At 40.8% G+C, this 25,845-nt stretch overlaps 1 protein-coding gene across 1 annotated transcript in view; it reads right to left on the bottom strand.

The window, feature by feature from the left end:
- ptprfa (protein tyrosine phosphatase receptor type Fa) overlaps window positions 1–25,845 on the bottom strand; it is a 176,288-nt gene that overhangs the window by 129,078 nt on the left and 21,365 nt on the right. The window contains exons 3-4 of the mRNA XM_084548704.1: window positions 18,719–18,864; window positions 14,527–14,668 (exon numbers count right to left, since the gene is read on the bottom strand). Of these exons, the coding sequence (XP_084404830.1) occupies window positions 14,527–14,668; window positions 18,719–18,864 (288 nt within the window). The remainder of the gene's footprint in view (window positions 1–14,526; window positions 14,669–18,718; window positions 18,865–25,845) is intronic.

Here is a 25,845-nt window from a genome sequence, read left to right as displayed (position 1 = left end):
TAACTGACAATCAAACACAAGACTATCTTTGTCATCATCTCTGCATTCATCTTTGCAGAGACACAAGAACTAAATGACATCCTTCTGACAGATGTTGTGCAGACAGCATTAGTAAATCTACAAGCTCTACACCGAGTAGTGAGAGTAACACAGGAAGTGAGAGAGTGAAACAAAGTGAGAGATGGAAAAAGAAGATAAAAGTTGGCAAGATGCAGCAGGGCACAGGCAGCGGGATCGGTACGTAGGTCTGTCTCAACTGGTTGTCTGGCTCTTTTCCTTCAGTGCCTCTGCTGTCTAGGTGTCATCTCCATCTCTGCCTGGGGGTATAAGACTATCATAACAATCCTGCAACCTCTACGTCCTGTACCTACAGTCTATTCAGTTAGAAGTATGTCTCCACATTTAGGAGAAATGGGATTTAAAGTTTGTGTTATTCTTAAATTTTCTAGCATTTACTTCCTTGAAGCTACGTACAAGTATAACTGGGATGAGTAATTTATGATCTTTTGATCTTTCTACTGTTTATTGTTGACATACGTTTTGATGGAGGCACACTTTTGTCGCCTAAGAAATTGTTTGACATGATCTGATAGGGAAAGCACATTGTTCTGTTCACCCATACATTGTCAAATGAAGTCTTATCTGAGAATCGGGCGTGCGGTTATGAAAGCAGGAGACACTTTATGTCTGGGGGCACAAATAGTACATGGGAAGTCGCGATCACAAATTGCTTGGCAATCACAAGAAGTGCTGCTGCTCCGTAACTTTTGTCATCTGGAAACCACAGAGGAAGGAAAGACGAGGTTGTTGATTAAAATTAGTATTTGACATCATATTAACCTAAAAAGAACTCTCTATACAACTAAACTCAATAAACCCTAGTACTGTCTTCCTGTCGACCATGCAACTCATAACTGACCCGATCTGTTTGACTATTTACAAAGCCTAAAACAAGATGCATCACCTAATTCTGTGTTACTTAGGTAAATAAACATTCAAACCGGGTAAAATTAAACCCCAAGGAGAACAGGAAGGCTAAATACAAACTAAATTAAATTTACTTCTCTCTAAAAAACAAAACAAAAAACCATTAGCACACACGTCGCAACTCAAGAACTTGGCCCTTTTCAGAAATTACCAGTTACAAGACTTAGAGTATCCCAAGACAGGACCCTTCCTATGGCCTCCTCTGCCATGAACACGGTAAACACAACCCCGTTTGAAGGCAGCGTTAAGAGCGACACCCAAGCGGTTCTGATCCATCTGGTGCTAACAAAGTGAAGAGGCGGTGCTAATTAAAACTAATGAGCTGCTGATGAGCAACTGACTTCATGGACTTTTTTGATGCTTTAAATTACCTCGTACCAAATTAGCGAAGTTGTCTGTTCAGGGTATACCGCCTCCAGATGAAGTTCTGCATTCACCTGAATTCTCAAAGCAAACACCGAGTGGGATTTCAACTAAAAAGTAAACATCGAACTCCTACAGTGCAGATGTCCACATTTACATGGTTTCATTTCTTATACGTTGTAGTTCAGCGATGGATCATCCCTGGGTACGTCGTAGATTTTTCATAGATCTTTTTTTTATTTATTTTTTTTAATAAATGAATTATTACATTTTCTCTGGAAGGAAAATATAATTATACTGCAATTAACACCATGAAATGGAACCAGAATGAATAGTGGCAGTCTAAACAAGGACAAGACTGTACAGGTAAGTAGTTTTAGTGTTTGCAGGTGAAGTGGACTAATTAAAGCCAGTATTTAACTTCATTTATTTGTGTTAAATGTATCTTTGAATTATGTTTTGTTTAAGTAATTTCAGCTTTTTCAAAACAGATGTGTGGTTGTAACCGGTTCATTTGACCTTAGTGTTTTTTTTTCTGTGGTGTTAAGTGTTCTAATAAATCATTTCTAGCTATTGTCTGGTTTGTCTTTTATAACACAGGTGAACTTTGTCAGCTTTGCCATTAAACACTGATTTCATTTCTGATATACTTTCACCTGCCTGTCCAGGAACAGCCTGCTGCACCCTGTCCTTGAAACTACGGGTTTCACTCTGGTATGCAGTCAGCAGGTCTATCCCTGTCAGACAGACCGGGGCTTCTTTCTTCCTATCTTCCTATCTTCTTTCTCCTTACACAAGAATTATAATTAGAACTGGTGAACTTTATGCCAAGATGTCTTGATACAGGTTGTACCAGGGACCTCAGAAGGCTCTTTCATGTTTTTCTCTACAGTGTCATCAAACTCAACAACACCCCAACCTGAATGACCTGACATTTACACAATAAGTTAGGGTCAGGTTGTGCTCTTTTTTAAAAAAAATTATTTTCTACTCGACAGCTTAGATATCCATCTAGGCAAACACATTTATACTATTTAAAATAATGTACTACTGAAAACAATAAACTTGAGATACTGTTTGAGAGTTTGCACTGTTTACGTTGGTGTCAAAATGTCTGAGAGTGTAGGAATAAACAGTCTTAATGTAAATGTAACTGCTATTAAGAAAAAGTACAAAACTTTAGTGGAGTTCTTGGCACTAATATATAACAATAAACTTAAGTACTTACTGTCTTCCCTCTCTCAATAAATAAATAAAGTGGCAGGAATCTTACACTAAAACTTGATTCTGCACTCTGAAGCACTTTAATAATCTGAATTTCTGTCAATTATATTTCTTCACCACTTACAGTCTGTCTGAGAAGAAAATGTTTCCACATATGTTCCCTGGTTACTTATGAGATTGCTTGTTAGTGCCAGAATGTCTCAATCAGTCCCGCAGTCCTCCCTAAGACAGAAACCAATGAGCCGACCCGCCACTGGCAGTGCACACCGCTCTCCACTCAGGAATGCTAACAGTGCAGCTTGCCATTTTCAGGTCAGTCCAAAGCTGCATCACAGAAACTCCCACATTCAAACAAGCAGCTGGAGAGGAAAACACCCTCCTGGCACCGGGGAACACAGAGGTATCCCTTTAATGACCTGTGTGTCCATTCACCTCCGTGCCCTGGGTCGTGAGAGAGCCGCAGATTCCAGGAGGGATTTGAGAGCTGGTCCGTCTAAAGTTTCATAACATATTGTCAGTGTGTGAACATGAGACACTGCTGTATTATGCTCAGCATTTATGTAATCCCATATGTAACATAATAGTCTGTACTTAGTCGGGAAAACAAAAGCATAAAGTAGGCAAGAGCTTAAAATTACTGCATTGGATTCTGTCATATTTATCTGTAGCATTCAGCACTGTCTAATGCTTGTCTGAAAGGTACTCCACACAGAAGGGAGTGCCAGCCCAAGAGTGCTAACTGCAGGGAACCATTGAAGTCTAGTCACGAACACAAGTCAGGTTGTATGACAGGCTTAGAGATGGAGGACTTCAAAACAAATCAAATCAAGATTTAAAAAGTCTTTTCACCTTAGATGTTGGTCCAAACCTAATAAATAACCTCATTATATCCTGGTTATTTTGTAAGGTCCCTTACAGAGATTCCCTTGAGTGTGACATGCGACCCATCACTGTGGGTCGGCTACATAACCTACGCACGTAGCCGACACCAGTGCAAGCCAACTATACTTGTGCACTCGTCAGTCTGGCTCGCTCTGTAAAAACACCACCCAAATGTTAGTCGGCACTGTGTCTTTTTTGCCAGTCGGGTTCATTTTTGATTCGACTTCCTGCTTCATTTTCCACTTCCTGCTTCACTTTCGACAATGGTGGCTGAAACTTTCGCCGAAATTTTGCGAGTTATGCAAATGTTTGTATCTCCGAATCTCTTCAGTTAACCTTTCCTTGACACAGAAGCCTAAACCGTTATGAGGAAACATATGACCCAAACATTGGAAGGGAACCTCAGCAAAGGTCATGTAAGGGGCCCTTACCCTACTAGCCTCCTTATAACACCCAGTACTGAAGGACCGCAGGCACTTCTACAGATCCATATTGTCATTGTAAGGCTGTTACAGTAGCCACTACCTCCTCGCAGATGAGGAAGTGAAAGACGTTTTACGCTGTTCTGCTCCACTGCGGAGTAATTTCAACTCAGAAATTTGCCTCTCTCATTTTACACCATTTTAATTTCCTTTTACCATTTGATGCTGTGACAGACATGCCGGTTGCTCACAACACCGCCTTGGTGATTGATTCCCCATTAATGGTTAACTGCTCTGTTAGCAAAGAGCCTTAATGCACGGCTGATAAGCTCTCCCGCTGAAGATGTTAAGCTGTCTAATGTTGTGAGCGCACACTGCAGGGATGTCGTGAGTGAATGGGTTGTTCCTGTCAAATTGTCTGTTTTTGCTTCTTGGCACAACACTGCCGTCATCAAGAGGAATATTCAGACAAAGAACAATTTTCAACAGCAGACATGGTTTGCAGACATTTTGATTCTCATTCTGGAAGACCTTTTCTGCCACAACAAGGCAGCAGATGAGACAGAGATCCTCGTGTACGTGCAATCCAGATACAGATGCACCATGCGTGCTCGGTCGGGGACAGTGCAGGATATCTTCAGAACGCAGATGATCATTGCAGCAGACAGTTACTGTATTCTGCAGTTCTTTGGCTCACTCACGCAGACAGTAATGGAGCCCATCACACTGGACCAGACAACACAGCTGCTGTGCATCACAATGTCACACAGACTGGCAGATCCATGCAAGCGTTAGACGGGTGAAGTTAACTGAAGATATTTGCATATCCCAATGTACTGTATGATACACATTTCCCTAAAATATTTTAATTACTATACTTATAATGTATTTAGGAGCTGTTGTATTTAGGTATTTAGGACTTTTTCAAGGTAAGAGAATGATAGGGTAATATAAGATATATATGTCGTTATTAATTTTTTACTGAATGTTCATATAGAAAGGGGACTTCTGAGCAACAGGTAAGAAAGCAGTAATGGTCGTGACATCCTGACTTTTAATCCACACCTGAGGAGCCAATAGAGGTTTCAAACCCAGTAGTGCAGGTTTTGTCTGCTTGTATTACTCAGGTGTTCCAAGTCCTAAGTCATTTTGCAAGTCTACAGTGCTTGTAAGAGGAAACATTATTACTGCTTCTCAATGTGGAGGAGAATATCTGGGTTTACAAAAAAGTAACAACCGCACTGGGCCTAGTTGTGTGCTTTACCAAGCAGCTAAGTGTGTAGCAGGTATGTTTACCTTAAAGTCTAGCAGCACCACCATGAACTGAGAAACATTAGGTGTCAGGAGTTTCCAGCAAGTTTTGGAAATATCAGCCTAATGTTCTGCACAGTGGATTTATATGCAAAACCAAAAGCAACGTTGAATAGACTCGTTGAGTCATTCTTTTTTCACGGGTCCTTGAACAAGAAAGTTAAAATAGAGACGTCTGAAATGGAACATAAGTCTCTCATCAACAAGCTGTCAAACACACACACTGCAATAAGCAGGGAGAATTACAGAGCCCAAAGACCAGCCTGGCATCATCTAACAGCGTAACAGAGTAATAAGCCAGGTCATGTTGAGTGCAGTCAGTACGCATTTTGTGTTTTTGGTGTGGTGTTTTATGCCAAGCAGACCCCTGTCATTAGCCTTGAACCTAATCAAGCTTAAATTGTATTGCACTGACATGTACTGTCCGCAAGCTGACATAGATCTAACCCAAGAGACAAACATCAAGCAAGGCTGACCTTATGGTGTGTCCAGACTATCAGTGAAAAGGCAGCTGGCTTCAAGTCATTATCAATGAACGGCAGCAACATTAAGCTACGGACTGATGCCCTACTCGTGTTGCTGTGTGACAGCTGTGATAAGCAACAAGTAATAGTTGAGCCAGCGTTTTTAGCACAGCTTTAAACTGCAAAAGCTACGTAAGCATGAAGCTAAATTAAGACCAATACATCTGTAAAAAAAACAAACAAACAAAAGTAAAGTAATTGTGTCCTGACAAACTGCTATTCAGCAGCTATGTTTAAATTGTAACATAAGCTTACGCAGCTCAAGCACTTGTTTTGTAAAGAAATATGTACATTGATTGCATACTTAACATGCTATTTAAACTCCTCTAGCTTACCAGTTTACCAGGGCTTCTGGTTCGTCTATCATCTATCACAGGCTTCAGTTTCAGCCAATCAGATAGCTGAACCGTATGATAGGCTGAGGAGTGGGCTGATAGGATGAGCATAGTTTGGGCGGGTGTCGGATCATTTTGGTGGTTTTTCTAACTACTTTTTAATACTGGTTTGAAACAAACATTCACTCTTCCCCAGCCTGTGTGTGTGTTCATTGAATGTGCTCTGCTTTCTAAAGAGTACAGAAGCTCTACGGGCCAATCTGTGGACTACATGACGTCATCAAATGGTTTCGCACTAGCTAGATGTCAGTAGTTGTGGTGGTCGGCTACTGCAGTTTGCTGCTTGGTGATTTCTGTGCGTTAACTGCATTCATTTTTATGATAGACTACACTGGTGTTAGCAATCTGGGGTGACAATGTACCAATCTAAATACTGATCTATTATTTTGGGATAATGAAAATGAGTTGATCCATCCGGCTGAAGAAGTTCATTAAGTATTCATTCATTCATTTTCTGTCACCGCTTGTCCTCTGGAGGGTCGTGGGGGGGCTGGAGCCTATCCCAGCTGTCATCGGGCGAGAGGCAGGGTACACCCTGGACTAGTCTCCAGTCTGTCGGCCGATAGATTTGAACACAGAACCTTCTTGCTGTGAGGCATCAGTGCTAACCACCACACCAGTTCATTAATTAATTGTAGGGGTTCAGTGTAATTTTACTGCAGTCTTGAAGTTTACAAGAACAAATTATGTTATGAGATTGCGGATGTTTCCTTCATTTTATATGGAGTGTACATTTAAAAAGGGCCCTTAAATCTCCTTTGTGAAGATGTTTTATCCCCACTGTAGAACGAATAAATGATTATCTTATCTTAAATATTTTTTACAATCACTAAATGAATCATGAATTACAGTAAGAATACATGTTTCTAAACCACCTATTAACACACTTAGTAACTATTAGTATATGTCTCAATAATAAGATGTGTAAATGTACATTTAAATAGTTAAACGTACATTAATCCTTTACTTAGACCTTGGAAATGGTCTTACTAGTTTGTAAATACTTTAATATTGAAATCATAAATGATGAACTAATCATTAGTAAAGGAAGAAAATACCACTATTAAACACGTTATAGCAATGTTTATGAATTAAGAATTAAGCATTCATAATTACATGTCTATTAATGGAGGAACCACGCTTTCTAAATGATGACTGAAGTATTTAGTAATGCTTTACTAAGGCTTCGTAGTACGCATTTGTTATAGTGCTACAGATCAATTTTAATAACCCAAAAAATGTAAATTTAAAAAACAGCAGCAGCAAATCTATCTTTCCTAAAATCTCAGTTTAAGAACTGATCATGAAATTGATCTATTGTGTATTAGTGAAACCTGGTTGGAAGAATACGTCAGTCCAAATGAATCAAGATTCTTTATCAACCCTACGTCTAAACTTTGTTACACCTTTCTCTTAGTCTCTCACACCCAAACTGGAGAACACAAAGTTCTATTATAGTCGTGTTTTGTCCACCTGGTTCTTGCCCAGAGTTGTTATCTAAATTCTCTAACCTTCCTTAGTGCTTCATACACATCCAGTAATAATTGCAGGAGACTTTCCCATTGATGACGGCCAAAACACTGCATTTAATCTCCTGCGTGCCTTCCGATGCTGCCCTTCCCCCATGATGCAACAGGTGCCTGAGTGCATCTGAGGCAACTCCCTCATAAAGAAAAGAGAACATGAGAAAAAAAAAAAAAAGCTGTTTGAGAGAGGGAAAGAGAGAGAGATTAGGTAAAGATAAGATAGACGAGCTGGACAGCCAGGCCCATTGTACACAATGTTTCTGGAAGTTACTTGTAACTTAATGCCTCTTTTTCACTTCTTTTTCACCTGACTGGCCTGAATTTGTGATTAAGCTAACCAGCCTGAGAAACAACCTGGGCATCATTACAGGAAACCCAATTTTCAAACTATTATCTGTCGTGCACACAATCAGCCACAAATCAAAACAGTCTAAATAATGCATTCTGGAAATCCCACAAACAATTCAGCACTTTTTTCTGTGTGACTAAGGTGACTCCTATGAGTTGCCTCTTGTGGGCAAACTTTCCTTACAAAACGACAAGAACAGTCAACAGACATGCCAACTACATAGCTGGCTACACTGACTGCTTGATTGCTTTCCAGGCTCCTCATCCAGCAGACTGTTGTTTCCCCTTCTGTGTTAGCCTGCTATCTTGTGCAGTGATAGGTCGATGTTCCTTCTTGAAAGTGCAGGTCCTTTCCATACTTACTAAGACTATGACTTCCTTGATGGTTTTGATAAAACTGCTATGGCCTGGAGGCAGTTATCCACTATAAGCCATGGAGAAAACTCTCGTAAGGGGTTGAGGAAAGGGTAATATGGTGGGAGGCAACATTGATGAATCGATGGTGTATACTGACTTTCACACCAACGTGAAAAACGATTTTGTGATAATCTACAGTATTACAATATGGACGGTGCCACTCAGAGCCAAACAAGACAAGACCACCTGGAAATGCAAGAAAATGCTTGGAGTTATAGGGCTCCAATCTGACATGGTCACAGAGATAACTGTGGTCACTTATCGTTTTGTGACTACGTGGCAAAAAGCGGTATACATAACCAGGAAAATCCAATCCAGTTCAAATAATTTCTGTACTATAGTGGGTATGCACCAATTCACACAAAAGAAAAGAAAAAGAAAAAGAAAATCAGTTTACTTCTCTGAAGTTTCTTATTACAGTGGCTACAGTGGATCTACCACAATCAAGTTACACCTGAATTACTGTTCTTGGGCTTGTGCTTCCTTATTCTTATTCTTATCTTCCACCTCTTACCACACTCAGAAATAGCTTTGTTTCATCATTGCTGGGATCATGGGATCACTGAATATTTTAAGACACCGAACTCACTTGCTTATTGGTCCCTGTTGGCATGATGTTGCACAATTGTAAATAGTAATTATAGGCATATTTGCTCATAATAACATCATATCATTAGCAACAAGTGTGAACTATTTTGAGATGCTGTGCCCTAACTCAGATTAGAGCACTGAGCTGCTCTAAATCCTACCACCCGTGGCCAATATTAAGCATCCGAGTGCAAATTGTGAGAATGTGTTCAGAGTTCTGCAAAAAGAGTGATGAGTGATTGATTCAGAGCTCAATACTCTTTTGCGTGAAATCATGTTGAACTTGGTAAACAACTGTTTAAGATTTTAAGACTGATTGATTGAATAAATTATTGCATTAAATGTTTTAACAAGCTTAGCGCTGTCGCCATCGTGCCTATAAATATCCACTCTGCCAGAGCAAAGAGAGCTCCAGCTCTCCTGTCTCTACGCTACCCACCTTTACTTCCAAAACGCCCTGAGGCAGGGTATCTTGGAGGCCATAAAAGACTTCACAGAGATTGGTTATTACAGAGTGAACAGCAGAAAAACTGCAAAGATGTGGGAAAGAAATCTAGCACTTATAAAGACACTGATGCTGATTCACTGTCTATCAGTGCAACCAGCAGTACGACTCGGGGCTATAACAAGTAGAGGAGGCATGTTTAGAGTGATGTGCATCTGCTCCTCTTGAGTGTCACAATCAACCAAAAGAGAAAAGTATACCGTATTTTCAGAAGAAATGTGAAAAGTAGCTCTCCTCTCCGTTTCTCCAGCTACATTGTACTGGATTCAGCTCCTGCTGTCTTCATCCCCCCCCCCCATCATCCCCTTAAGCTCTCTCTGTCGGTTCCCTTCATGACTAATGCTGCACTCTCATTACCCAGAGTCCTGCTGTCGACTCTGGAGCGTCTTCATCCTCTCTCACTCTCTGATCTCCCATTTCTGTCCATTCTCACTTATTGCTTTGGCTGTTTTGTATTTCCATTCTCTCTTTATCCATCACTCTCTCCGAGACTGACACACTCTCTCTCTCTCTCACACACACACACACACACACACACACACACACACACACACACACACAGAGAGAGGTGAGTGGAGCACCACAGAGGAATTTTCTTTTTTATTAAAAGAAAAACACACTATTTGCAAATAGGGGCAGAAAATTGGGGCTTGAAAGAATAGTGGGTCTCACTGTGACGTGGAAAGCTCAGCTTTAATAATCCCGATGATAATTAATTATTGTATATAACCATTATTGCTGGTAATAAAGCCCAACAAGTAATATTGTTTTAAAAATGGAAACTAAAACTTGTCCAAGAATAGAAACTTGACCAACTCCCGTTGTAAATGGCAGAAAACAGGACTGAATATTACGTGTCTTGACATATGTGACATATCAGAGATCATTCTGAAACCACCTACTGTGACGTAAAACCGACTGGCTAATCTAGATGGGACTGAATGATGAACGTGAAGAATAGTTTTACTTTTATGACTTTACTTTTTGTTCAGTTCAGAGCGCTAGTTAATTCTATGATATTCTTGATACTCCGTTTCATTAGTTGGTGTGCTCTTTTAAATTCGCTGTGACAAATGAAGGAGTGGACGATGTTACGTCAACAGCAAAAAACAGGAGCAGAGCAGACGACCAAATAACCCATTTAGCAAAGGGAAGACGAAGCCCCAGGAAGTGCATTTTAATCTGCTTTTCAAATCATGATGTAGCTGATGATGATGATGGTAGAAAGCTCATGTCATAGGAGTTTATAACGACTACAAAATAATACTCATGAATACGCACATCGTAAAACATGCCTTAAAACTTGCCTTAATGAACTGCTGGATTTTATAGGCGCTTACACTGTGAAAAGTTTCATTAATGATCTAACCCTAACTTGAAAAATCTGTAATTTCGGAAAATGCTTTTCATTCAACATAGTCAAATACAACAGCATCACTACCATAAAATATCACTTATCAAGAAAACGTCCTAACATGTACACCGATCAGGCATAACATTATGACCACTGACAGGAGAAGTAAATAACATTGACCATCTTGTGGCAATTCAATGTTCTGTTGGGAAACTTTTGAACCTGGCATTCATGTGGATGTTACTTAGACATGTACCACCCACCTAGACCAGACCAGACCAGACACCCCCACCCCATAGCAATGACACTCCTTGATGGCAGCAGCCATCCCCAGCAGGATGCAGCCTGACACAGACACACACAGAAAAACAGTTTAGGAACAACAACAAAAAAAAACATGAAAAACAGCACAAGATCCCAAACTGATCAAGTATCTGTTTGATCATCCACAGAGGCCCCTCCCCTCAACCCACAGCACCCAAAGGCCCCCACTAACAACATTCTGTTGGCAAACACCACAGGACACCCTCAGAAGGCCGGTCACAACTGTTTTGGAGGTACAAGGGAGACCTACACAATATTAGGAAGGTGGTCATAATGTTATGCGTGATCGGTGTATATCAGTTCAAAGCTTTTTCTTTGTTTTATAGTCTGAAATATCAGTCAGATAACAGCGATAATCAGCCAGTGCCCGCCTCTTTAACAAGAACCTGAGTGTTCTGAAAAAGGTTGGTTTTGTTTGGTGCAATGTTTACTGCTGACAATATCTACATGGCAAAATATGTGTAATGGGTCCCTGAATGATATGGAAAAGGCTGCCAGAGAGACAGCCTTTTTTGTGTGTGGTTGTTTGTCTACCAATTAGAGTGTCGATTAAATAAATGTGTTTGGGCTCCATATTGCCGCTGGCAAAGAACAAAGCTATCTAGAGACACACCTAGAGGAGGTTCCCAGCCAAAATTATTTTCAACATATTCCTGCTCAGTAAACACGAACACACAGTTATATTGTTAGACTGAAATCTAACAGCTGAACCACAGACATTTTGTTCTGTTAAAAAGGGAGCTCAGCTGAAGTATATGTCTGCTGTAGTGTAGCTACTGTAACAGAGGATTTGGTTCAGATGCAGCTATGGGCAACACAGAATGACTGAATTAACTCATAACAAGAATCAGATCAGAATAACATCAAAACCGCAGTCCATGAACAAACTACATCCTGAATACGAAGCAATACTCAATAGAAAATTAAAAATAATTTAAAGCAGATGTTATATCCTTGTCTAAGCAAGAAGCTTGGATCTGATAGTGTCAGGTCACTGACGGGATAGGGGTGCAAAATCAAAAAATGTTATTGTGGTAACCATGTGAAATACTTCTTACAGACCCATGAGGACAATGCATTAAGACTAAATAATAATATTCTGCTTTCCAGTAACAATTCTGTCACTGTGATTAAACTTTCTGAGGAGAACCAGAATATAGACGGTAGGGGTGAAAGCTACGCATGACACAGCTACACCGAGCGGCATAGCTGACGTGCACCTCCACAGAAATGTAACTACACGTTGTGGTGACGTAGACCGCAAGAGCTGTGATTGGTCTGCTTGGTAGTAGCGTATTTCAGCAAAATTTCTGCAAAAGTATCAGCCGTCATTGTTGAAAGTGAACCAGGAAGTAGAAACAAAAATTAACCCAACTGGCAAAAGAGACACAGCGCAGACTAGCACAATAGTATAAATGGTTCACACAAGCGTAGTCTACGTGCTTAGGTTGCAGTGTCTATGTCCCGCAGTACTTTAAACAAGCCTTTACATTGCAGTTTGCGTTCTGTCAAGTTAATGCTGAACTCCAAGAATGAGAAAAAGGTAGGATCTTTCGTAGTTGAAAGCCTTGAGCATTATTCTGTTCTTTTTTCTTAGTTTTGCTGTTACACAGAATAAATGCTGTTGTCAACTGTAATAGAGGGACTGTTGTGTAGATGTGACGTGCCAGTGTAACAGGATCAAACATGAACATTTTATTATAATTACACAAAATCTGTTGTATGTGTACTTTCTATGCCTGTTTGTTAACAGAAGCTGCTGCGTAAGTGTCACTTTAGGTTCAGAGTCCCCTCCTCAGATATTTCTTCTTCTGTGGTAGCCCCTATATATTCCTTTTGCCCCCTTTTGTACAATTCTCCCGAGGGAGACATGTGTCACGTTCGTTTTTAATCACAATTGTTATATTTTTATAATTGTTTCTATGTATGTCTTTGTTTTAATTATCTTAATTACATCTGCCTTGTGATAATGCAAGAGTAACTTTTGCCAGCTTAAAAGTTGATATGTGTTAAGATAACTCTTCTCCCTTGTTATATTTGCTTTATTCACGCAGGACCAGTAGCGGGCGGCTAAATTACATGGTCGTTTTCTTGTTGTTGTCTAAATTCGCCAGTTCGCCAGTTGCCAGAATAAATGAGTTCACCTCCGAGAGCTAGCGGTGTGTCAAGTCCTTATTCACACAATGTTACACTCGCTCTAGGAAACTCATCCAGCAACAGTTTGCTAACTTACTATCTGTGGGTCATCACATGCTGTGCACACTCTAAGAAATGAAATGCTGGATGTTTTTCAATCTAGGATAATGGCAACAATGCATGGTTGTTTAAATGTGAAAAACAATATGGAATTAATCATAACAACATGGTTTAAGTCTAATCTAATCAGACTGTGTAAAGTAAATGCTACATAGTCGTGTTAAACTGAATTAACTTAACATTATTAAATTATAATGATCATAAAATAATCCTTTTATTTAATCCCACAGTGGGCTATAGTTGAACTAATTTAACATGATCTGAGTTGAATTTACTCAACACAAATGAGCCGTCTCTAACTGAGCTATCTCTCAGAACTTGGCAATGACATGGCAATGAAGAATTCTTCATGCGGGGAAGCGAACATGTAACCGTTGGGTCTCAAAGCTGCTCCCCTAACCACTACTAACGACTACAGTGTGAGACAAGAATATTAAACTCCAATCTCACAGTATCATGTTAATGCAACAAAACCCACTTTTCTCTCTTATTAGTGAGCATGTCCATGAAACACTGGGGGCTGAGCTTCTGAAAGAACGCCAAAGTGAGGGGTGTATGCCTGTTCAGCGTTTTTTTTTAAGAATGGCTTAGACCATCTTTAAGAACATTACATTTACTCTTTTTAAAAATATACCCATATGGAAAGATCTCGCCTGATGACAGCTGGGACCCATATGGAAAGAAAATACCTGCAGACCTTGCAAGTCTGTAAAAATAGCTTCTTAGTCGTGCATAGTTAGTGGAAATGTGTGACTAAAAGTTGTTTTTCTTCCAAAGGTGCAACCAGGGACTTAACTACAACCTAAATCAAAGTCTTGTTTAGCCTTCACATTTCCATTTGCATTGCATCGGACGAACCAAGAACATTACAGTTAGGCACAATACTGCTCCTGTTTTCAGCCTTTAGTTGGGCCTTTAGTGTGCCATGACTCTATTCAACTAACTGAAATGAGTTAAAAGACATTTTTCAGAGGTAAACACAAAAAATGCGTTGTCTGGACGCAAGAAGACAAGCTCTAATAAAAGGGTGACACAGGATCACATGAACAGAAATACCCGTCTGTGTGTGAGTGAGGCGAGGAGAGGCAGTGAGGTCTTACCTTCCAAAACAGTGAGCTTGGCGCTGGTGTTTATCTCTCCCACACTGTTGGTGGCTGTGCATTCGTAGATGGCTTCGTCACGGTGGGTTCTCAAAGGCTGGATGCGCAGCACTGAGCCTGAGCCGTCATCAAACTCTATCACCTGGCCAGATGATAGCAGAGGGTTAGCACAGGGGGGATTAACGACATCATCTGCGCATTCCAATTCAAATTCACGCCCGTTTTGCATTTCTCCGTTGCAGACCCGTACGACACAAAAGCATTCAGCTATCACTTAAAGCTTGTTTGTTGCTCAAGGTACAAATCTTAAAGTTGATACGTGAAAAGCATTTAAAATTGATTCTTCTTTTCACCTGTTAACAACCACCTGTATGATTGTGGTGCAGATACACAACAACAGCCCCAAACTGCAATTAACTACAATTAGTCTTCAAATTTAGAAGAGGAGAGGTGGTGAAAATAGAAGGAACAACATCTCACAGAGTTTGATCAAGTTACTTGATGTGACCTGAGTCCTGACCCTCAGAGCAGCTGAAGGAAGGCATGCACAACAATGAGCTTGAGTGAATAACCGGTATGCGAGGGGCTTTAGGAATGTCGGGAAGGTAAAGACTAAAGGTCAGAAGTCAGGACACTAGGCCTTTCACTTCCGCTCCATAGTAATATGTGTGACCCAGCATGACAACTGGCATAAATCACATTCTTGCTTCAATGAAGAGAGCGCTGAGCTGCACTCTTTTCCTGCCTTGGTAATGTAGGAAGTCTGCCCATCACCTGCACAGGGAAGCCATCAGATTAAGTAATACTTAGTCCAAAAGAAAGTTTAGAGAAAAGACTGATATGAATTAACTATATAGGCATTGTACAGGAGCTGGGACTGGAAATAAACAGTATTTAAAAATAAGTTCTTAACATCTGCATACAGGAAGCAAATCTTTATCTACATCTGGAAACTAGGAAAGACATTGGAAAGATTTTAGTTGAGTCTATGCAAAAACCAGATCCAACCAATGCCAGTAAAGTTCAATTTAAAAGCAGTGAACAGGGACTAGTTTGGGAGGATCCCAACCCTGATCAGTAACGTGATAAAAGTGAGTGATGGAAATAAACAGCATTAAAATGAAACGAGACACAGATCCAAATTTACAAAGTCGACATCTTAACAACAAATGACACTGATAAAGAAAGTCAGCTCTGTTGTTGTTTGAATATTATAGAGCTGTGGTACCATAATGTTTTTTGAGACTAGGACTGGGGATTGCTTGGATTGTTAGGATTAGGGTTATATGGGGTTATTCAGATTCTTTCAATAAACTGCATGCTAATTTCACGGTTTCATCAATTGTCAACCATTTTGATGAGTAGTCATTTTTCGTGCAACGATATTTCATGGTTCCAGCATCACAAATGTGCCTTTCTACTTCTCCTTTTTCTCTTTAAACTAATCATTTCAAAGAGATATCCACTCAATAATTTAAATATCCAAAGCTTGAAACTACAACAACATATATCAGCAAAATACATGCAACACTGAGACAAATTGATGCATTGAGGCATGGGCTTTCATTCATCTATTTAAAATACTGGGTGAAACGTAGACTATCCCCCTGCATTGGGAGGAGACACACCAACCTTGCACACAGGGTAGCCATCAGTTTGAGTAATGCTGAGCAGACAGGTGGAAGATAATTCCTATTACTCACAACGACACGAACCAAGTGTCTCCATCTACGCAGGACTCATGTTGAGTCACTTCACTTGAAGTCCTTTGGGTTGGCTGGCTGCTAATGAGCCTTCCTGCTGCTCCAGACTCCTGCAGGAAGGCTTATACAGTCCCATTTATGAAGCAGCTGCTGTGTGAGTTAATGCAGGCGCATGATTAAAATGTCCACATTCTGGCCAGTGCAGAAGCAATTCACTGCATTTTGCAGGAGGATCGGATCAGGCCAGTGTAAACGCATCGGTCCCATCAAGGTTTATAAATAATACGTTGCAAATTAATTCTTAAAAGTAGTGCTCAACAGGATCATAGCAAGGAGCACACCTTGCATGAGGATGGACTACCAAGGAGTCTTTAAAATGTACCCCACAAAATAGTTGTCATTATTTTCATTTTTAGGGAATCATTTTCTGAATACAGCGTATGCCGAGTTCAGAATAATGTTTTTGCGAGCTCCAGCTTGACCAGTTAAACTTGAGAGTCCGAGGATACGAATGCTCTATTTATAATTCTTGTTGCATTCTAGTTGGAAGTTATCACCAGCTATGATTCACATGTCAATTCCCTAGCTCCTTTGAGCAATCAACAACAACAGCTATTATGTCCTTGTCATCCTGGGAGCTGTGGTGTCTTGATAGGGTCTCCTAAGGCAAATAGGTTTCAGGGGAAGGGCCAGACAATTCATAGCCTTCGATGAAACGACAGAATGGCCAAAATGGAGCTGCAGTACCGCTTCTGTTGGCTTCATCAGAAAATGACCTTCAGCATGCTCTAGGATGGATTGCAGCTCAGTGTGAAGTGGCTGCACCTCTATGTCCAAGGCCATGGCATTTTTCCTGGAAGATGGTGGATTGTTTCTACAAGTTGGTGGTGAGTTCCTGCCTCAAGCAAAGGAATTTATTTATCTCGGGGGTGTTGTTCACTGGGAGAATGGAGCAGAACGTGGTTTAGTTAGGAACTTGGACATCTGGAGGGAGCTCAGAGTAAAGGTGCTGCTCCTTGACACTGAAAGGGGTCAGTTGAGGAGGTTTGGGCATCTGGTGAGGATGCCTCCTGGGTGCCCTTAGGTTGGAGGTTAACCTAGTATGCTAGTGCACTGGACACCTGGATACTTTGAAAGCCCAACAATATCCAAAACATCAAAACTAGCATTTCATAGTATGAAAACATACTGAAGTCGACAGACTGTAACACATAAACTGCCTGAGAGCCTGGCATTACCCCTGGCTGATGTGAAAGCAAGCTTTGAACGCAGGTAGCGGCTGGGAGGCAAAGTCCAAGTATCTTTACTGGTTCTGCTGCTTGATTTCATACAAGGTTGTGGCTGTGTTTTGTTTTAAAAGGTGAACAACAACACAATATAACCTCCTTCAATGGAACAATTACTTGCAAACACTTGGAGCTTCTGTTTTTTCTCCCTAAAAGCCCATAAAAGTGACAAATGATAGTGCTAGTGTCCTACAACCAAAGCTAAACTAATCCTACTAACATGTACTATATGTGCTGCCACAGCCTAATAATCATGAACCTTTCTGGCATAAGGTTTGATTAGACAATGGATCGCCTTTTCTGTCTCTGGAGTATCCTTTCATGAACTAAGCTCAGACTTGGGTTATGCTATCCCACTCCTAAAAAACTCGGTTAATAAAAAACATGAAAACTTCATTTGTGGATTTGTAACGGTTTAAAGGTTCATCTACTTCCCAGCAGCAACTATTAATTGACTCCTAATTAGGATATGACACAGCATACTTTGTATATCACATAGTGGGACTACATTTGTTATGTATTTCACATTTGAGCCATTCATTTTTAAGGTGTGACTCTATATCAGTTGTTCCCTTTGCTTTGTGTAAGTCAAGACATAGAAGCTGACGTGTGCAACGCTCACAGCATTTTGTATATTCCAAAGAATTCTCTGTGGGTTGGGCACCCAAAATGGCTCTGGCCCAGGGGCCCCTACCATTTTTAATCCAGCCCTGAAGGCTATGGTAAAAGGCCCTGCGGTACCCTTGAATGCTCTTATACACACAATGAATAAACCTGACTATGATGTGCTTCCCTCTGGCTTAGCCACAGTGTCTTATCACAGTTATGTGCTTTAACTTGTCAGTGCTACTATTTAACCCGCAGACAGTTTGCCCATTTTGATTCTGAGCCTCAGGTATTCTCAAGAGAATATTGCAACTAACCTCATTTGCATTCCATGCACACAGACGAGGTTGCTGCATAGGCTTTCGTGCGTGGCGGTTGTGAGTAACTAGACCACTAGCCTACAGCTAAGCCTCACTGCACATAACCACGTGCAAAGTGGAGAACGACATACTATGAAATCTCAGCACACAACCCTCTCCTTGTCTTAGTCACACACAGATACTGAGAGGTAATCAGCAGTGAAGGTGTGAGACGAGGAGGTGCTGCACATTCTAACACATCACACAGGAGGCTTTGAGGCCATCTTGCAAGTCCTACCTCAAAGCGCTGAGAGCTGACTTTCTTCCCCTTCTTCATCCAGGTAATGCGAGGTTTGGGTTCACCCACTGCCTGGCATACGAACGATGCCACTCCTCCCGAAATCCCTGTTTGATCGTCAGGGGACTTGATGAAACTGGGCATGCCTAAGGGAGAGACAGTAAGAGTAGATTAGGACAGGAAGAGGGTAAGAGAGGATAACCGGAATCAGATACAGAGCACTGACAGAGGAACAGCTGCAGGGAAGTTACAGGGATTTTACATTTCTATGTCTGCTGTAAGTCTTGCAATAACAATACGCTGTTTCATGTCTGCAGCCACACCTATTCAAATACAATGTTTGTAAAATCAGCCAAGCCATCAAGCCCCTAACTTTAAAAAACTTGAATCCATAAATAAACATGCATTGTAAACCAACATTGGGCCTTGATAATGTAAGTCTGACGGTTGTGCATGGATTATAGTGATGCTATAGGTTGCTGTCAGAAAACCTGTGAAGCACAAAGGAACAGTCAAAACCAGGGCTGTCAAAAGTTAATGCGTTAATAACGTTAACACAAATTCCTTTTAATGCTGTTTATTTATCGCATTTGACCCTCGGCCCCGCCCATAGTTTGGGAAATCAGGAAGTGATGCAGAAGCGGCGCCGTGGATGGCGAGCGGAAACAAACTTCCCCAAGCAGTCGTGGCTAAACATAAAAGGTCCTCTGAATTGCAAGCTCAGCACCAATGCCCCGCCAGATGCTTCTCCCGACAAGAAAAAAAAAGCCACCTGCGTTCACTGTCAACCCGAACAGAGCCACCACAGGAGTTCCAAACACCACCCGCTAGCGCACAGCCGGCGCAGAGAGACCTCCTCCCGAACAGATAAAAATGGTGATTAATTTGTTCGATTGACAGACCTAGTTAAAACAAAAAGGTCACGCAAGCTGGGGCGTAACAAGCACCACAAAGTTTTCTTTTGTTACTAGAATTTGTATTTGGCTTTCTGAGATTCACCACTGCTTACTCGTGTTGCTCTTCTCATAAATGAGAGAATACGTCAGAAGTAGCGGAGACCACCAACATAAGAAAAAAATCTTGTTTTTCACAGTCCACAAATCTATAGTGATTGGGTTGTTGAATGCATGGGCTAAAGAAGTACATCTGTTCCAATGAGCGCTCCATTGGCCAGCATCAATGGACTACATGGCTGATGGCAAAAAATGGCATTGTAGTAGCTGCTAGTTTGCTGCTGTATGATTCCTGTGCTTCGACTGCATTGCTTTTTATGATAACCTGCCCTCAGAGAAGCAGTCTGTGTGGTTAAAATACTAAACAAAATCTCATTCTAAACTTTTGGGTGGTTTCGGATGCGCATCTTGGTGTTTTTTTTAAACAGCTTTGAGGTTGTGAACAGTCGGGTGTATGGCAACACCGACCTAATCCTCCACTTGTTGCCTTTTCACAGTAATCATTAACTCTAGCTAATGACACAGTCGTGCAACTATGTAAAAGGTATGAACAGACCAATGCCATGTTTCTGTTGTCACTTTATAATGTCATGGGGCTAATGTATGTCTGCTCACCTTTTTCAAAAAATGTATAATTTTACTTTAATGTAGTGTTATTGCTAACTGGAAGCTGATTTAGTTATCTCACTTGATAGCACTATCAATAAACTATTTACTGGTGTTTACCAACCAGGTGTATACATCTGGGAAAAACGCTGAATAGTTGTTTTTTGCCTTGCCCAAAGCACACAAACAAACTGAATGTGAACATAAATGTGTCTTGTTGTCATGTCCAGGATGTAAAAGCATGCAATATCAAGCAGTTTTTGCAGAATTTGGATTCAGCTAAATTATCTGATTGATAAAAGTTCACATATTCTTCTGTTGACCATGATATTTCACTCTCCTGTGCGCGCACCAGTTACATACAGTATATTGCAAATGTACGTGCCCCTTTTGACTTTGAGCACCTCTGCGAGGCTGACAGGACAGCACTGAGAGCTGAAAAAAAAGCCACAGGTGACTCTTGACTGGGACCAGCACATGTCTGTCAACGTAAACAGCTTTACTTTGCTGTGCAGTGCAGAGGTAAAACCATCACACTGCATCCCCTGCTCACAGTCATTCACATGGCTCCACACGACTAACCCTGTCTCGCACTAAATATAGAACAATCCTTTAAGTTTCCAAGTAATTCCATAATCTGTCAAACTAATTATAGCTACACAAATTGTGTTATGACATTAATTGCAGAAAAGGCAATTGTATTTCTCTTAAGATGGTATCAGAGTCAAATTGGATGGTGTCGTGGAGCTAATCAAGTGTGATGGTATTTCTATTTGTGGCGTTGGTATGGCGAGCCCTGTGCGTCCACTCACGTGCCGAAAGCTCAGGTCATTGTTAGAAAGGACACCCAGTCCTGTTAGCACACCATTGTAACCCTCACAAAGCTTTACACTCCTTTGTTCAAGACAGAATACCGACTGGACGTCCCCACCATAGACGCCACACCTTTAATTACCACAGAAAGAATTCTAATGCTGCTGTTTTTATCTTTGGAGGACGAAGTGGCTTCGTGAATGTAAGGTGAGTGGGTGATGTTGTTTGTGCGGAGACAGGCGGAGACAACTGGATGGCGGTTGAGGTGTTGGTCCTTGAAGGCATCAGAGTATTGCAAGTCAGTCACCTCCTTCTGACTGCTGCCCACAGACTGACCTCTGTCAGCTGCTATAAGAGTGTTTCTGTGAAGTAACTTTGAAAAGCAGCATAAGCCAACAACAACGTCTTCTCACAGGCTACTCCCTTCCTCACTTCTGCTTGTGTGTCTGTGATCCGTGCCTCCTTTCCATACGATACCCAATAATACAAGTATTATAGCAAAGCCACGCACACTTACAGATTAAGGGACTATCTGCAGCCATGGTCTAAAGGTCAGAGAAGTGGCCTGGCGAAAAAAATATAGATTCTTCTTTTTCTTCTTGATTCAATCGGTTATACAGAAATACGAACAGAGGTTGGAGAGGTGAGGTTAAGGCTGAAATGTGCCTGGTTTGAGCCACTTGATCCATCTTCTTGAACACTGCTGAGGTGCTCTAAAGCTAACTGATGTGTGCCTGCTAACGACAGAAGCCAAGGAGCACATACCACGAGTCAGTCTTCCACACGTGTGCTCTACAACAGGACTATAGAAATAAGCAAGAATAAGTTAGCATGCAAGAGTTAGACCAGCACAGAGGGTTTTTATCAGATGTTTCAAGGAGGCAGAGAAGGTGGATGGAAAAGAAGTGACTGGATCATAATATTATTCAGCAATGTTTTCCCCATGGTTTCTATTGGTCATAAACAACTGCAGAGATCTCTTAAAAACTCCAAACACCTATTAAAAAGATTTCACAAATACTTCAGGGCAAGAGGATTCAACTTAAAACCAGAAGGCATTACAGTGGAAACAGGTGGTTTAGATTAATTGGACAGTAGTAAAGGGCACACATTTCATAACTCAGACACTGACACTCGTCCCTTCGCCACGCTCACGTCTGCTCAACGGCCTGCAAGTCGCTGAACAGAAGCAGGGGAGTACAGACACTGTATCTGACTTGTAATTTTTCAGCTCTGTATAAAACAAGCCTTTCACTTGTACGCCTGTGACATTTTCAAGTATGTATAAAAAACCACACGTACACACACACACAGTTTTAAACTACCTCTGGATCACTTCATATCGCCGAACACCGACTGGTTTGCATAGATTTGGTGGGTTGGTAGAGTGCTTGGACAATCAGTATGTCACCTGGAATAGGTCAGTAAGAGATTTGCTCACACAAACAATTTACTGACATTTACATTACTGACGCACACACACACCCAGTCAGGAAAAACAGCTATAGCTATAGTGTGGGTATAATAGGTTTAGCGTCTGCTAAATGCCAACTCCTCCCTGCTCATTTAGCAGATGATCTTTGAATAAAGCCTTTCTCGCAGAGGACACGCATGGCTGAAGTCACAGAGGGGATGTTTTTTAAGCCATTTTTTTTTTTTCAAGTGGAAGTTGGAGACACAAGCTGGCTCTCCAAACATGTTTTTTTTTTGTTTTTTTTGTTTTTTTAATCCACATGCTTAAAATAGATTATTTATTCATTTCTCAGACAATTTGATTGTCTTTGTTAATGAGTACATAGTATAAATATATGGTTCTGGCTTCATTCAGTTCACAGACTTTTATGTTAATCGGTGATTCTGGTGATGTGAATGTCAGTGTGAGTGGTTGTCTGTCTCACTGAGTTACCTCTGCAATTACCTGGAGATCCATCCAGTTTACACATGCCTGTCTCCCATTATTATTAATGCCCCCTGACAATTAAAATGATAAGAAAAGTGGGCATACGTTTGTGCTGTGGGATACGATACGATACGAAACGAAACGAAACAAAACGAAACGAAACAAACAAACATGACAATAAAACACATGCACTGGAAATAATCGGATATCAGATCAAGTCAAGTCAAGCATGCTTTTGGTTGTCATGTTTCTATCTGGAAACATGCCGCTGCATAATCATTTCCCAACAGATCAGACCCACTTTTTGCCACAAAAATTCTGTGAATGGGCAAAGCTGGGTTGACTTCACAGTAAACTTCCACAGTAAAGAAAAAAAATAATAATAATAATTAAGCTGACTCATACTTGTTTGTTATAGTTGTTATTAGTAACATCTCTTTTCTGTTTCAAGTATGTTAGTTCAATTCTGAAAAGGATTTCCCTGTAGAAATATATGGGCCTTGTTCTACTTCAAGGGGGGCTGTATGCCTTGGCTTCTTTACAAACGTCTTCTGTGCTGAATCCAACACCACCATCTCCAAGACTCACTCTCTGCTCATTAAATACTCTTAGAAAATATTTCAGTCAAATGTTGAAAGGCACACTGCTGCCAAACTGCGATTGAAACCTTATTCTACGTCCAGAAACACAATTAAGAGGCAATTTGGAGCAGGGAATCAATGAGTGGAGTGGAGACAGCCTAGAGTGTCCTCATTAATAATAGAAAGGCCACTTAAATTCTTCTAAACTCATTCTACGTGTATTTATTGAGAATAACAGCATGCAGCTGTATCCAGACAAATAGTGATTGCAGTACCATATGGATGGGCACAAAAAGGCAGCAGAGTTGGGTTTGGGTTAAAATTATTTTCTTCAAATGCAATTGAGGAAAGAGTATTAGAGTAGTTTTAATACAATTCATATTTCACTCCTTTCTGACTTTTACACTGGCTGTTTTTTGTGTTGTTTTAAAAAATAAATAAACTAAATTGACACTGACATCAACAAAATCGTAACATGTGTAGGTGGGCCAGGTTATGTGCATCAATTGCCATCGGGCTAAACTCAGAATGAAAGAAACTTGATAAAGAATTCAGTTTTTGCATATATATACATATATATATATGCTTGTGCAGTTATGTGATTACACATCTCGCAAAGAGAGTTCTCGAGAATACTCAGAAGGAGCAAACTGTAGGAGAGGCTGCTGGTGACCTTCTACCATTCCAACATCAAGAGTGTGGTATGCTGGCCACACAGCAGCTGATAAAAGCAGCAGAGGGTCATAAGGTCAGCTGAAAAGACTATTGGCTGTCCTCTCTCCTCCCTGGATGACACTGCCACCTCTAATTGCCTCTCCAGGATCAGGAAAATCATTGGTGAAAACCTCCATCCCATACACCACCTGCTAAGCCTGCTACCCTCGAGAAGGAGACGGAGGAGCCCCAGAACCAGGACAGACTAAAAAAATGTTTTATCCTTGGGATATCAAGACACTCAGTTGCCATAGTCACTAACTTCCCCCAGCATCTAACCAACATGTGCAATACTAATCATACACCTACACTAACACTAACCATACACTAACCATTAAAACCACTGACCACAGAAGTTAATAACATTGACCACAAGTTCTGCTGGGAAACTTTTGGACCTGGCCTTCGTGCGGATGTTACTTAGACCAAACCAGTCACCCCCACCCCATAGCAATGACACTCCTTGATGGCAGCAGTTATCCCCAGCAGGATGCAGCCTGACACAGACACACACAAAAACAATTTAGGAACAATTAAAAAAAAAAAAAAAACATGAAAAACAGCACAATGTGTTGACCTGCCCTCCAAATTCACTAGATCCCAAACTGTTCAAGTATCTGTGGGATGATCCACAGAGGCCCCTCCCCTCCACCCATAGGAACCAAAGGCCCCCACTGACAACATTCTGATACCACAGAACAGCCTCAGAAGGTCCATGTCCATTCTCTGATGAGAACTACTTTAACAACTATTTTAGAGGCACAAGGGAGACCTATACAATATTAGGAGGGTGGTCATAATGTTATGCCAGATCGGTGAATGTGCAATATTACCATAATATCTGCAATATGCTACATGCGTAATATATTTAACTTATTACCTCATCCTGATTACATGTCATGATCTAAGACTTTTCTCTCACCTCATACAATTTGTTTTCTCACAGAACACCACGGACATTTCTATTTCAAGTGACTAAAAGCGTTGAGGTGTGGGTTCCTCTGCACAAACATATCGTACTGTAAAATTAACAGAAGAACCTCTCAGCTCTCATCAGCATGTTAGAGCTAGATGAGATTTTAACGATCAGCTCAAAATACAAATTGAACGCTTGTGTTCAATAGGCTGAAGACTGACAGATGATTATGTTTCTCATATGCAAATAACTTTACCACGCAGTGCGTAGCAAATCAAACTCTGTATTCTTGTCATGGCATTGACTTTTGATCATTTTCCTGTGATCCTGTTTGGTTTTCTTTGCATTTCCTGTTTCTGTGTCTTCCTTGGTGTTTTGTTTCTTGATTTACTTCCTGTGTTTTCCTCCTTTTGATTATTTGATTGGGTTTTCCTTGTGTGCTCCTATTCTTTCTACTCGGTTTCTTGTGGTTGGCATTTGACACTCTTTGTTACATCAGTCATAAATTGTAAATTCTTCCATCCAATTCTTGTTTTCTTGTGTGCTTATCCTGCGTTTGGGTCCTACCTCCTTACCACATAACAATTCTAGTGTTAGTATTTGGGGCCATAGGTAATGCAACAGCCCTGAAAACATTTTCTTTC

This window comes from Chelon labrosus (genome assembly GCF_963514085.1).
Source record: "Chelon labrosus genome assembly, chromosome: 7".
Taxonomy (NCBI): Eukaryota; Metazoa; Chordata; class Actinopteri; order Mugiliformes; family Mugilidae; genus Chelon; species Chelon labrosus.
The sequence above is the reverse complement of the archived record's forward strand: the minus strand, read 5'-3'. Positions and strand labels throughout refer to the sequence as shown.